Source organism: Schistocerca serialis, chromosome 3, assembly GCF_023864345.2.
Source record: "Schistocerca serialis cubense isolate TAMUIC-IGC-003099 chromosome 3, iqSchSeri2.2, whole genome shotgun sequence".
Classification (NCBI taxonomy): Eukaryota; Metazoa; Arthropoda; class Insecta; order Orthoptera; family Acrididae; genus Schistocerca; species Schistocerca serialis.
In genome coordinates this window covers 883,095,331-883,108,610 of record NC_064640.1, presented here as the reverse complement: position 1 = coordinate 883,108,610, position 13,280 = coordinate 883,095,331, and the positions used below count along the sequence as shown (strand labels likewise).

General features: G+C 38.9%; 1 protein-coding gene and 1 non-coding gene across 2 annotated transcripts in view; both read left to right on the top strand.

Annotated features, from left to right (window-relative positions):
- The first annotated feature begins 1,309 nt into the window (after positions 1-1,309).
- On the top strand, positions 1,310-1,415 carry LOC126472277 (U6 spliceosomal RNA). Its single transcript, XR_007586401.1, has one exon. It is a non-coding gene; the product is annotated as a U6 spliceosomal RNA (small nuclear RNA).
- Positions 1,416-1,827: 412 nt separating this feature from the next.
- The window catches only part of LOC126471110 (adiponectin receptor protein), an 81,130-nt gene continuing 69,677 nt past the window's right edge, over positions 1,828-13,280 (top strand). Inside the window, exon 1 of the mRNA XM_050099190.1 lies at positions 1,828-2,011. Within this exon, the coding sequence (XP_049955147.1) occupies positions 1,988-2,011 (24 nt within the window). The 5' untranslated portion in view covers positions 1,828-1,987. The remainder of the gene's footprint in view (positions 2,012-13,280) is intronic.

Sequence of the window (13,280 nt, the reverse complement as noted above, 5' to 3'; positions counted from 1 at the left end):
ATGATGTGGAATGAGTTAGTTTAAATTCACCTTGCAAATTAATTTGGACATATGGTTTTATTCTGCTCATTTCTTTTTTTTCTTCCTTCCTAAAAAAACTGCAAGCAGAAGGTATTACATCAGTATGAATTCAATAATAAGGAAAAAACAAGAAATAACTTTTTCCTTTCCATCGAATTACCAGTAAAATGTGGTGTACTGCAGGGATCATGCTCAGGTCAACTACTGTTCTTGAGTTTTGTGTACGAATTTGTTGAATATACGAGTCCCCAAAAAAATATTCTATTTGCCAATAACACCAGCATATTGCTTACTGGATCCAGCCCAGGTCCTTTGAAGTCAACGGCAGTAAGTTCCATGACAAGCGTTTCTGAGTGGTTCAATAAAATCAAGCTCATTGTAAATAATGAAAGAGCTGTGTGCATTAACTCTCACTTATTTCCTTCAGCTAATCAAATGTCTGCTCAAGCACGATTAAAAAAATAATCCCTTACAAAATGTGTCACAAATGTTATGGGTCTGTAGGTTCAGCAAGACTTAAGGTAGGACGCACATATAAATAACTTATTTACGAAACTCTCATCCACGTGCCATGGTCTAAGAATATTAAAGTCTACAACAAGTAAAACGAGAGTACTGCAGGGATACAATGCGCATTTCTACTTACTGCTTCAATATGGGACCATTTTCTGGGGACACTCAATTCACAGCATAAATGTTTTTAGAATGCACAAAAATAACTGTAAAAAGAATTCGTGGCCTTAAAAAGATGATGTCCTGTAGATCTCATTTTACTGAGTTTGGTGTTCTGAATGTTCCAAGTTTATTCATTTACGAAACTTTTTCACTAGAGACTACCTATTGAAAACAAGCAACTACTACAGAACGAAGATCTACACATCTACCGTACCAGAGAGAAATCAAACATACACCGAATTATCACACAACAATAGCCTATCAGAGAACCGTAATTGGTAGTGGTGTAATACTACACAATAAGATATCAGAGAAAATTAATATTGTTACATATCCAATATTTAAAATTAAATTAATGGCGTTTCTAATAAAGCGCTGTTTTCAGGGCGTAAAATAATTTCTGAATATGCGACAAAAAAGTTGCTAAAAATTAAAATTTAAAAATAGATACATACTTTTAATTTGCCTACTATGTACGGATACTATGCATTATTGCAACTTTTCTTTGAACTGTAGAGTATCATTTGTCCACTTTGTGCTATATGATAAGACTGGACCAATAAAAAAAATCAATCAATCAATCAAAATAGGAACTGTGACTAGCATTTATTCAGTACTCGCTTCGGCGGTATACATACTAAAATATGAACAAAGTAGAGGTGATTAGCATGGCTCTTGCGCAAGGAAGTCCAAAAAAAAAAAAAAAAAAAAAAATGCTTGCATGCAATGAAACTTGGGAAATTTCTGGATTCACTCATAAAGTTACAGGTACCTCTTGTGAGAGATTCACGTCGTTTTCAAATCTATATTCCTAAGGATAAATTGTTCTCATTTAAATATTGCATTATATACGTTGTAGCATACATACCTACTGATCGTACTTGACCCACAGTTTTTATAATAAAACTATGTGGGAATAACCGATTTCACCAAAACTGCCATAATGCCCCGTCTTACTTAATATATTTTTCATGAAAACCTTTTTAGGCAATGGATTACCATTTTAAAATAAGAATACGAGTATTTGAGATTACATGTAAGAATACTAATTACTTGAAAAGTGCTAAAAATAGTGCTACTTTAATACGCTTCACAGATGTTCACCTCTGACACGGAAGAGCGCATCACATGTCGAAGCTTGAAATTTGTTGAAGGGCAGAGGCCATCTCATCGCAGATACGCTGCTGTTTTTGAAGTAATTGTCTGTGATGTAGTTCTGTTCAGTGATTCCAATTGACATTTTTGAAATTGTAACTATTAAGTTGGGTAGTGGTGAGCAAAAGTAATCAAAATGCCCGATGGCAAAGAAAATAAGGTAGGGTGTCAAAAATCATTTGCCTGCGATTGTTTTTCCCGTAGTTTATGTATTTTTCCGTGAACGCTCACGTTATTCTTTAATTCCCTAGTTACGTAATTTCAGGTGACAGTGTTAACTGTTTTTAAGTTTTTCCAAACTAATTAATTCTGTTTTTCTTCGGTGAACAAAAAAATTAGTAGTCGTAAATAATTTCCAAGTGTTCGATTTTAAATGCTATTGTTAGATTATGATGTGCGTACACACACAAATAGTGTGTCCCAGTTGTTTCATATTTCTCTTTACAAATGTATGCAGTATTCAAATTCTTGAGAAGGTAGCGTTTCCTGTCAGGTTCCTGTTCTAGTTACGGAAGTGTTTCACTGTCAACTATGTGAAACCCATATGTACTCCTCGAGGATGAAATTATATGTTAACTTGGGCGAATAACACACGGGAAACGTATGTTAGGTTTGAATTTTTTTCTGCCTTTATTACAGAAAGAGTCATAATGTCATATGAAACATTGGTATGATTAACTGATTTAGTTACCGTACCTTACATAAACCATTCCGTGTGCTCGAATTCTACAACTGAACATCTTGAGAGATGGTTAGTTATGGTTTCACTTTGCATCAGATCTAGAAAGAATGTGCGCGTTGGTTAGTGTTACCTTGTCGAATGGAAACAGTTATGTCTACTGCACTAAAAATGTGTAACAAGTTTTCAGAGTTTTGTGTGTGTGTGTGTGTGTGTGTGTGTGTGTGTGTGTGTGTGTGTGTGTGTGTGTTTTAATAAATACTTTAACAAAGTCATTTTGAAATAATTATGTCCAGATAAAGAGAATAAATTCTGCGTGGACAAATTATCTTGCATGATAGGTTTGCAGCGTCTTGATAATTTTCTCGTTTATAGAAACCATTACCTGTTAGGCTTAAATATACACGTTCTTGATCACATATTATTCTTTTTCAATAGGCAGAAGTTTTATGGATTTACAGTAGCAATAGCTTGAAGCTGGTGTGCATGTGTAATGATATCTTATTACTCAGTTTGTATCAGGGCAGCAAGTGCAATTGTGTTAAATTGCTTTGTGCAATGATTGCTATAATCTTATTTCGTTATGTGTGTCATACAGTGTCTGTGTTATTGACTGCACCCTGCTAATACTTGTCAAGTTACTTGGCATCTTTCCACTTACAGCATGAGATGTGTAATAGGGGGTATTTGTACTTGCCCTATCCTCATTAAATAACTATGTATATGCATATGTCAGTGTAAATGACTCATTGGCGAAAGTATGATAGTGTACACCATCTTCCCCCCACCCGAAATCTTGGGTTTGGTGACATTAATTTTTAATGCAGCCTGAGTAAGTTATGTTGGAAGATGATCGCTTGGATGTGATTTTAATATGGAATAAAGGTTGTGGTAACACTGATCTGTAATGTAGCCTGATGTCTACATTCATGCTGTGTTTAATACTTTCCACCATAGAAACTAAAACTGTGAGGTACATTCCAAGCATGTGTATTACATAATGATCTGAGTATTTTGATGCATGCTAAGTACATATAATGTAAGTAAAGTATGATGCTTCTCATTGTAGCATTGGTGATGACAAGACACTGATACACGATTTATCAAGAAAACTTGCAAAACATAAGAAATTTACACAGTACTGTGCTTACAATTATGCATACAGCTGAACACACAGTACTAATGAAATTAAAAATGACTGGTAAATTAAGGAAGAATAAGAAACAAATTGATATTAAATTATGCTTAGCCACGTGTACATACTCGAGGCATGCAATGTAATACATACAGATGTAATAGACAGAAAATAGTGTAATAGTGTGTGCATGCAGTATATTCGTCAAATGACAGTGGCCCAACATACCATCTCTCTCTGAAATAGGTTGCTTCTTTGGGGAAAAGTGTCAAAGCATAGTAAAAATGACAGCCATAAGAAGGTTCTGACATCTATATCGACATGTGAAGACAGACATCAGAGAGAGCATTTATTTCTAAGAGTACAGTGGATTTATTTCGAAGGGTACAGTAAATTTTTAGAGTACATAAATACCTTTGGTTAATTTTATCATGCAGCTTATGTAAGGAAGGAAGCGGAGATAGAAACGTCAGTGATGTTAGCCCCCCCCCCTCCACTCCTAGTGTATATCAGAGCATACATACAATGTATGTGTGATACGCCCAAAAGTATTAGTATGGAAATGTGTCTATGAACTAATACAGACTTTAAAAAATCAGTACAAATTTTTATAACTCAGTGTAATCATACTGTGTGAACGTAGACATCGGGCTACACTAAAATCAATATTTTAACAAAAATTTTGCGTTCATATTTGTTGGCTTCATGAACGTACATTGTCATTTCACAACCTAAAGTAGAACTCAGGTTATGCTGCAGGTAACTGTCACTGCAAGCAACATTTCCACAAGGGGGCAGGGGAGGGGGAACCAACTAAGACTATTACATACATGTGTGTGTTGCCTGAAAAGTTCTTTTGCAGTTTAGTTTTCTGTCTGAGATATAAAGTTCAACAGCTGTTGGTTTGTGTAGGTATCTGGATTATGCTACATTGCTAGAATTACTGGTGTAATTCAAGCTGTAGCTTGACACAGTGGGCAATACGAGCAATTGTGAAGGCATTTACAATCACTACCATCAGCTGCTTTGCTAACCGTCAGCTTGGACTACGTGAATAGTAGTACTATGGTTAATTGAATGTTCCAAAATTAGAGCAAATTCACTATAAATTTATCAGCTATAGATAAGTCACATACAGTATTGGGTGACCCAAGTTATCAGTGGTAACAGAAAAGTATTCAAAGTACCACCTTAAGAAGTGCAAACAAGAAATAGTGAAACTAAGCTTTGGGAAATGCTTATTGCAGAGATGTCTTGTACATAGAAGAAAATATGTTCCATGGACATTGCTTAAGGATTTGATAGAACAATGTTCTTACTGTAGCAATCATTATTATTCATTGTTACTTTAAGACAGTCTTAAAATATATGGAATATCATGAAAGCTTTTATGCTTACGTTGCCACCTGTTTTTGTTGTAATGATAATTTGACTTGCAATCAGCTAAATATGTTAATACTGTGGTCTTGTGTATAATGACATCGCCTTAGGAAGTTTAGTTTTTATTTTACAGTGTTGTTTCTAAGCACATGCTACCTTTCCTGATTTGTTTTGTGAATTTTGTGGTAACACTCTGTGGGAACAGTGTTTGGTTTTATCAGAAGAAATGCAGTCTCATTGTATCCGTGAATTTCTCATTGCCCTGTAGTCAAAAACACACCTATCTTCATGCAGGCCTGCTCTTATTGGTCTCATAATGTGACTGCTTTATGTTTACCCATTTATTCCACAATTGAAATGTTAAGTCCATGACTTAATAATGAACAAAGTAATTGTGGATTGTCTTGCTGAGAGAATTTCATTTAGTCTTTAAAAAAAGTTTCCTTGTTTCATTTTCATGGAAGACTTTTCATGTTGCACAGTAGATCTTGCCATTGCCTTCAGTTTAAATTTCATTAGGTAATATACTCATTAAGTACCTTAATTATGATGGGTTAGATAAAGTACAGTGTGAACACATTTATTGTTGATCATACAGTAGTACTGTCTTAGAAACAAAGTGGAGAAATTTCTTTGTACTGCTGATACTTTGCCTGTCTTCAGGGATAATGTACATAGTACAAAAATTACTCCCCACTTTCATATTTTATTTTTACTTGATGAGGCCTCTGTCAATGGTATAAAGTTACAGAAAACATATACAGAACTTTTCAAGAGAAAAATCATAAAATTTTTAACTATGAAATTCCAGGATCAGTGTCAGAATATAACAATCCCAATGTTCCAGTTTACTTCATTGTACAAATCTTAGCGATGGCCAAGGAAGAGGTATACTGCCCACGGTCTGTGTGAGAACAATTCAGCCATTTATTGGAGCAGCTTACAAAACCCAAATTTATATGTCTGGACCAGTTATACAACGCTGAATACTATTTAACAAACAATATTCATGATTTTCAATGCCTTGTATTTATTTGTGCATTTATTTCACTAAGTTTAGTTATAACACTGAACTTGAAGCATTTGGTTAGTACACTGTTGTCAGCTATTCTGCTATTCAGTAATTATTTATTCATGAACAAGTTAGTGGATTTTAAGCATTTTTGCTGGGAATAGGTGTTTGCTGTCAGAATAACTGTCAAATAGGGTTTGAAAACTTGTTTTGTCAGTAACATAAGTAGCCTTTTGTGGAAGTATATTGAAAATGTACGCTTTAAAGTTTACGTAGGTAGTTGAAGAGTTGTTAGATGTATTCAGATCTTACTGCTCCAGGCACAGTCTGGTGTTCACAGAATTGACTCTACCTTTCTTTTTGAGGAAGTTCATATTGTCATCCGCAACTATCATTAGCTGGTAGATCCTGTTAGGCCAGTTGAAGAATTAACTTCTTAATTAGGTGTGCATAGGTTTGTGAATTAACATGTACAGCTTTGATGACCAGTCATTTTTGACTAAAAAATATTTTTATACCTTAACTGGTTTGACTCATAATATTATCCCATTACACATCAAGGAATTGAAGTATGTGGAATTGACAAGTTAGAGTATTTAACTACTGATGACTCAAGAATATTCTAATGATAAAGCTAGCTGCAGTTAGCATCCACAGGAGGTTTCGCCTACACTGTCCTGTGAATTCTGCTTCACTAATAGTGCCAACATTCTTGGAGAGTTGATTTTCAGTTCAAACAGAATTGTGATAAACTGGATTTTTACATTAAGGGAACCAATAATTATCTTTAGAATAAAATTTACTTTGTTTTCTGAGGAGACTCTGTAAGCATTACACTTTTATCACGTAGAAATAAACTTGAAACACAGTTAAATTTCAAGTGAGGAACTAGCATACTTGCACAGAGTTATTAACATTGCTCTCGCTAATCACATTGTTAGAAGTATTAAAATGCTAAGTCTGTTACTTTCAATTCTGCCAATACAGTGTGTGGTGGAAATGTACATATGATATGAAGTGGGGGCATAGAGATAGGTACCATATGAGTTATTAGTCAGAGGTCTTTAAATCACCCCCAGTTGACTTTGGCCTGTAATGACTAGGGGCAGACTTGGCAAACTCAGGCAGAGTTCCTGGGCAACGGCTAGTTTGGCAGTGATGCATCATTCTTTTATGAGAGTGAGATTGTTAGCATAACTACTTGGGACACAGAGGTGGTAGAAACCTTGCTTTATTTATGCATCACTGCATAAATTTTCTGTATGAGAGTACCTTTGTGTGCAAACACCAAGATCACACAATTTTTAATTAAAGACAACAGGTTTAACCAGTCTTAGCTCTCATCTTCAGGTCTTAAACATTTTTGTTGTTGTAAAACGTTCATTTTATGCTGAACCTCATGCACAAGATGTCAAGTAGATAAAACTCAGCATATTATAAATGTTTGTCTTTGCTAAAATATTTAGAAACACGCAGCACCTTGTCCAAAAGGCTGTCCATATACATATTCCTCACATATTAATCTTTACACAGTTTGAGCTAGGAGGGTCATTTTCTAGTGTCTTTGTCAGAATGAGCATGTAAAAAATTTAATTATTAAAGAACTGAAAATGATTGTGCTGACTGGAAATGACTGGTCGTTTGTAAAGAGTAATAAAGAATAATTTTAATGGTTAAAGTGGTTTCTTTTGCCAAGGTCTCGTGCTTTAATTTACAGAAGTCTGAGGCATCTTCAAAAAGTGTAGATTTTTGTAATTATAGAGTTGCAGGAAAGACTATGGATGAAAGGCAACAGGCTAATTCCATATTTCTAGATTTCTGAAAAGCTTGAGACATGGTACCCACTGCAGATGGTTAACAGAGGTATGTGAATACAGAGTAGGCTCCCAGATATGTGACTGGCTTGAAGATTTCTTAAGTAATAGAACCAAATATGTTGTTCTCAACAATGAGTGTTCATTGGAGACAGGGATAACATCAGGAGTGCCCCAGGGAAGTGTGATAGGACCGTTGCTATTTTCTGTATACATAAGTGATGTGGCAGATAGTGTGGCAGCAGTCTGGTTGTTAGCTGATGATGGTGTGGTGTACAGGGAGGTGTTAGAGATAAGTGACTGTAGGTTGATACAAGATGACCTAGAAAAAAATTTCTAGTTTGTGTGATTTACTCTTAATGTAGAAAAATGTAAGTTAATGCAGATGAGTAGGAAAAACACACACATAATGTTCAGAAACAGCATCAGTATCATCCTACTTAACACATGTTGTTAAGTATCTGGGTGTAACATTTCAAAGCAATATGAAATGAAACGAGCACTTCAGGATTGTGGTAGGGAAGGTGAATGGCTGACTTCAGTTTATTGGGAGAATTTTAGGAAAGTGTGGTTCTTCTTTAAAGGAGACAGCATAGAGGATGCTAGTGTAACCTCTTGAGTACTGCTGAAGTGTTTGTGATCTGCACCGGGTTGGACTGATAGAAGACATTGAAGCAATTCATAGGCGAGCTGCTAGATTTGTTAACAGTAGGTTTGATCAGCATGCAGTGTTACGGATATGCTTCAGGAGCTCAAGTGGGAATCCCTGGAGCGAAGATGATGTTCATTTCGAAGAACACTACTGGGAAAGTTTAGAGAACACTGCAGAATGATACTATTGCTGCCAACATACATTTTGCGTAGGGACCATGAAGATCATAGAAATTAGGGCTTGTACAGAGGCATATAGATAGCCATTTTTTCCCCCGCTCTATCTGTGAGTGGAACAGAAAACAAAATGACTAGTTGTGGTACAGGGTACACTCTGCCACACCCTGTATGATGGCTTGTGGAGTATGGATGTAGATGTAGACCCTTTGGTGTGCTTAGACAGCAAACACATTTCGGATGCTATGATTTGCATGAAGAAGCTAACATTTTTACATAAATGACCACCTCATTGGTTATGTGGGTGGAACAACGGTTAGGACCTGTTACCACATGTTTGTACTTCTTGTACTGAACTCAGAGCAGTTGTTGTTGTTGTTCCAATCTATGGCCCACATAGTGTTGCTGTTTACCAAGTTTTTTTCTGCCAGCTGTCAAGTATTTATCATAAGGGGTACCATGGAAATGATAAAGGTAGGTCCCCACCCATTTCTATGCCAAGGATAGTTCAGTATACGTAATGTACTTGGAATTCTTTGCACACCTACCCTAGGGACTGAGTCAGACAACAGACAGATGATTGTAGTCAATTCATTCGTCTCAGCACAGTAACAGTCAGCATCTGTGATTGCTCTTTCTGCTCTTTTACCCTCTTGTGTGCTATTTGATTGGAGGTGGCCGCTGCACACTCAAGAAATAATTTCCTTGCATGGATCTATCTCACTCTGAGCATTGTGACAAAAAGGCAGCTATTCGAATGCATTCTCTGCAAGCCGTCTGAACGTGTAAAATATCCCATTTGTTGAAATTTGAGTTCTGTAAGTTGAATACTTAGGTGGACAACTGTCCTTAATGTGTGGGGGTGGACAGTGGCCTGGCAAGTCAAAAATTCTGCACCATGGCATGATATTTTCCACTGCAGCACGAAGTGACAATGTCACCAGTCTAAGGGATCATCCTTGACTCAAGTAAAATGTAGAACTGTATTTATAGGAAGAAGCAGTAATGGTTGCTCTCCTGAAAATATTCAATCTTGAAACCTCAGTGTAATAATGGTCATACAAGCTGTTTTGGAAAAACTTGAAGCAATCATTAATCACCACCTCATGCAGTTGCTTCCTGTGTGACTTGAAGATAAGTCTAACCCTTTGCAACTTGACCATGTTGGAAGCATCCATAAAAGAACTTATTATTGCATAAGTGCCATCTGATGGCAGTATTTTTATTCTAAAAAGTTTATCACCTCATGATAAATTTAATGCAAACTGCAAACTTCACGAGTGGGTCCTTGGGGGAAGATATCCACGCTGTTGTGATCCTTCCTCACAAAACTCACATTTTTTACTCTAAAATGAGTTAGTTTTTTTTTTTTTTCCTTCCAAGATAAGTGTACCATTAGGAAATAGCCCTCAGGGTATCAGCATTCATTTGCTCAGTACGGGCTTGGTGACTCTGGGGTTCCTGAGCTGGGGACTGGTAAGCGCTGCCCGTCTCCTGTTACCGTAAGCTCTGGAGCGACCACTGTATGGTGTGGCAGTGGAATGTTGTGTGTTGCAGGGAATGGGGATCTTGGTTTGACCTCCCGGATCACACGTATGGTAAAACCCTCCATAAAAAAGCTCTGTCTCAAGGTGTGCTGCAAGCTGATGCATGGCTGTTTTGGTGGAACAGTCATTAGCAGGCAACCTCTGGGAACCAGCTGCACCTCAGTTATATAAGGCTTATTGAGGCACACGGGGCCCCATCTGAGTGGATTGTTCTTTCCCTAGCTGCTCATGGGACTGAGATGGAACCCTTGAAATCATCTTTTTCTCCTCCCAGTGGGAAGGGTGTACTGCCTGGGAGTATTCACACCCAATCCTCCAAACAAATGAGGGAGGCTGGACCTCCTGGTAACTTGCATAAGTTGAATTATAGTAACAGGGCTCAAGGAGTCACAAATCAAAATGTGTTTTTGGTCATCAAGAGGAAGGAGGGGACGTTTGAAAAAGTGTCCCTCTTCTATATTCTTAGATGGTTGGGGAAGGACTTGCCAAAAGCCTGACGTCTATGAAGCAGCTGTGGAATGTTTCCCTACTGATTGAGACTAACAGGGGAAAGCAGGTGGAATGACTTACGAAGACCAAAAAATTGGATGAATACGATGTAACTGTTGAACTGCATACTCCCTTAACTCTAGCAAGGGTGTGGTCACATGCTGTGACATTCTGGATATTGACATAGCTGAACTTAAACAGGAATAGGCATTACAGGGGATAGTTGGACATAGATGAAAGGATGCATAGGAATAATGGAGAAATTGAGAAAATTGCCACCTTCATTGTGACCTTTAATTCTCCAGCATTGCCTGACCACGTCATGGCAGGTTTCCTTCGATGTAGAGTTAGGCCTTACGTACCTAACCCAATGCGGTGCTGCGTTTTGGTCACACAATGATGAGTTTCAGGGGTGAAGTGACCTGTGGGAAATGTGGAAATGCAGCCCATGAAGCTGGGATTAACTGTCCATCTCCAGCAGTCTGCGTTAACTGCTCTGGGAGCCACCCAGTCTGGAGCCGAGAGTGCCCTGTTTTTGCAGAGGAACGAAAAATTCAGGAACTGTCACCTAGCACATCCCCTATGTTGAAGCCAAAAAGGAATATAAGGCAATGAAACCTCCCATCTTTACCATTTTATACTTCCATGGTCCAGTAACCTGTTCCTAAGGTAAACACCTCGACGCAGATATCATCCAGTGTACAACTATCCACCACCCCCACCAGCTGTACTTCCATGTGTACATGCCAAGGCAAAACAGGTAAGGATAAGCCAATCTAAGCAGCTGCCACAGGAAAGACCAGCAAGAGTTCTGTAGTGACTGTCAAGAAGGCGTACAACAAGCAGAGAGCCTCTAACACCCCTATTTCCCCTCATTCTTAAGGGACAGGATGCAGGGAAAGATTCACAACATTTGGGTCAAAAGCTGTTCAGAGTGCCATCAGATGTCATTCTTTCACATGTGACTGATGAGGACATGATCAAGTTAGTGGAGTTAGATGCCTTGGGTCCAGACAGCCCCTCCACTCTCCCTCGCTCTACAAGGGTTTCACTTCCACAGTGCAAAGAAAGGGGTAAATTAAAACCACATCTATGAAATGGCTCCCATCCTACAGTGGAACTTTCAGGGGTTCAGGATGCTTGCGGAGGAACTCTCTCTTCTCAGGGTAGACAACTGTGTCTGTGTCTCCTGGAGAATCATTTCCATTAATCATACACCCCTGAGCTACGAGGCTATGTACTCCACAAAAAGGATGAGCAGAGTGGAGAGATAGCTAGAGGAGGCATAGGTATTTTCATTAGTACTGACTACCACTAATCGCCTCTCACTTAAGACAGACTTCATCACAAGCAGTTGCTGTATCAGTGCATGTGCGTCATTCATTGACAATGTTCCCTTTACTTGTCCCCACATGATGCACTTGATGAAGAGGCCCTAATGGACCTTGTCACACAGCTCCCCTGCCCCTTCATCCTCTGTGGTGATTTTAATGGACTAGGGTGCCTAGGGGCTCTGTAACTACCTGCCCCAGGGGTAGAGCAGTTGAGAGGCTACTCAGGTCATCATGTACATACTTGGTAAATGCAGGACAGAGCACTCACTCCTGCACAGCAACTGGGTCGTTCTGCCATTAATTTCTCACTTCGCTGTCCCAATCTTGCTCTCATCACTCAATGGGAAGTGGTTGATGACTTGCACGGAAGTGATCACTTCTCGGTCTTGATTCACCTGCCAGATGGTGTGGAACCCTAAAGGAAACTGCTGCGATGGGTGCTCGGTAGAGTCAACGGGACACTTTGTAGCCAGTTGGCCCAGTTTGAACATTGTGCAAATGTCGAGGCATGGGTGGGTCGTATTACCAAGTGACCCACCACGCCACTGCAGCATCCATTCCACAGTCCATGGGACAACAGAAGAGGCAACTTGTCCCTTGGTGGAGTGCCGAATGCCACTCTGCATTCAGGACCAGGCGTGCGGCTCTGTGTAGGTTCATGTGTTGGTCAACTGCAGAGAATCTTGCAGCCTTTTGGGTGTCGAGGGCAAAGTGTTGCAGAATTATTCAAGAGAGCAAGAAGATGTCATGACAACAGTTGATGAAAACCATTAATCGTTCCACCAAAAGTTCCATTGTGTGGAAGAGCATCAGGATAATTTCTGAGAGAGGAGGTGGGTCACCCATGGCTGCTTTAATGGGGAACAGCACTCTCCAAACCAATCGATAAGACATTGTCCATAACCCCCTGTGAGTCCCAGGATTGGAATAGGCCCAGGTATTCCTGCCTGTCGTAAGAGGCGACTAAAAGGAGTCTCACTTGACCTTTGTGATGGTCCCCTGTTGGTTTTGACCTCCATTTTTCAATTTTTTCCCGAAGAGTGAGCCAATTGGGGAAGGGCGCCTTGCATAGTGCATCATGTCCATGGTGCCTTGATCTTTCGCCCACTTTCTCGTCGTCGCACTCCAGTCCAGCTCATTCTCCATCTCTTGGATGAGGACGCATTCCTAGGTGCATTTTCCACTGTGCACTATGCGGTGTCACTTTTTGC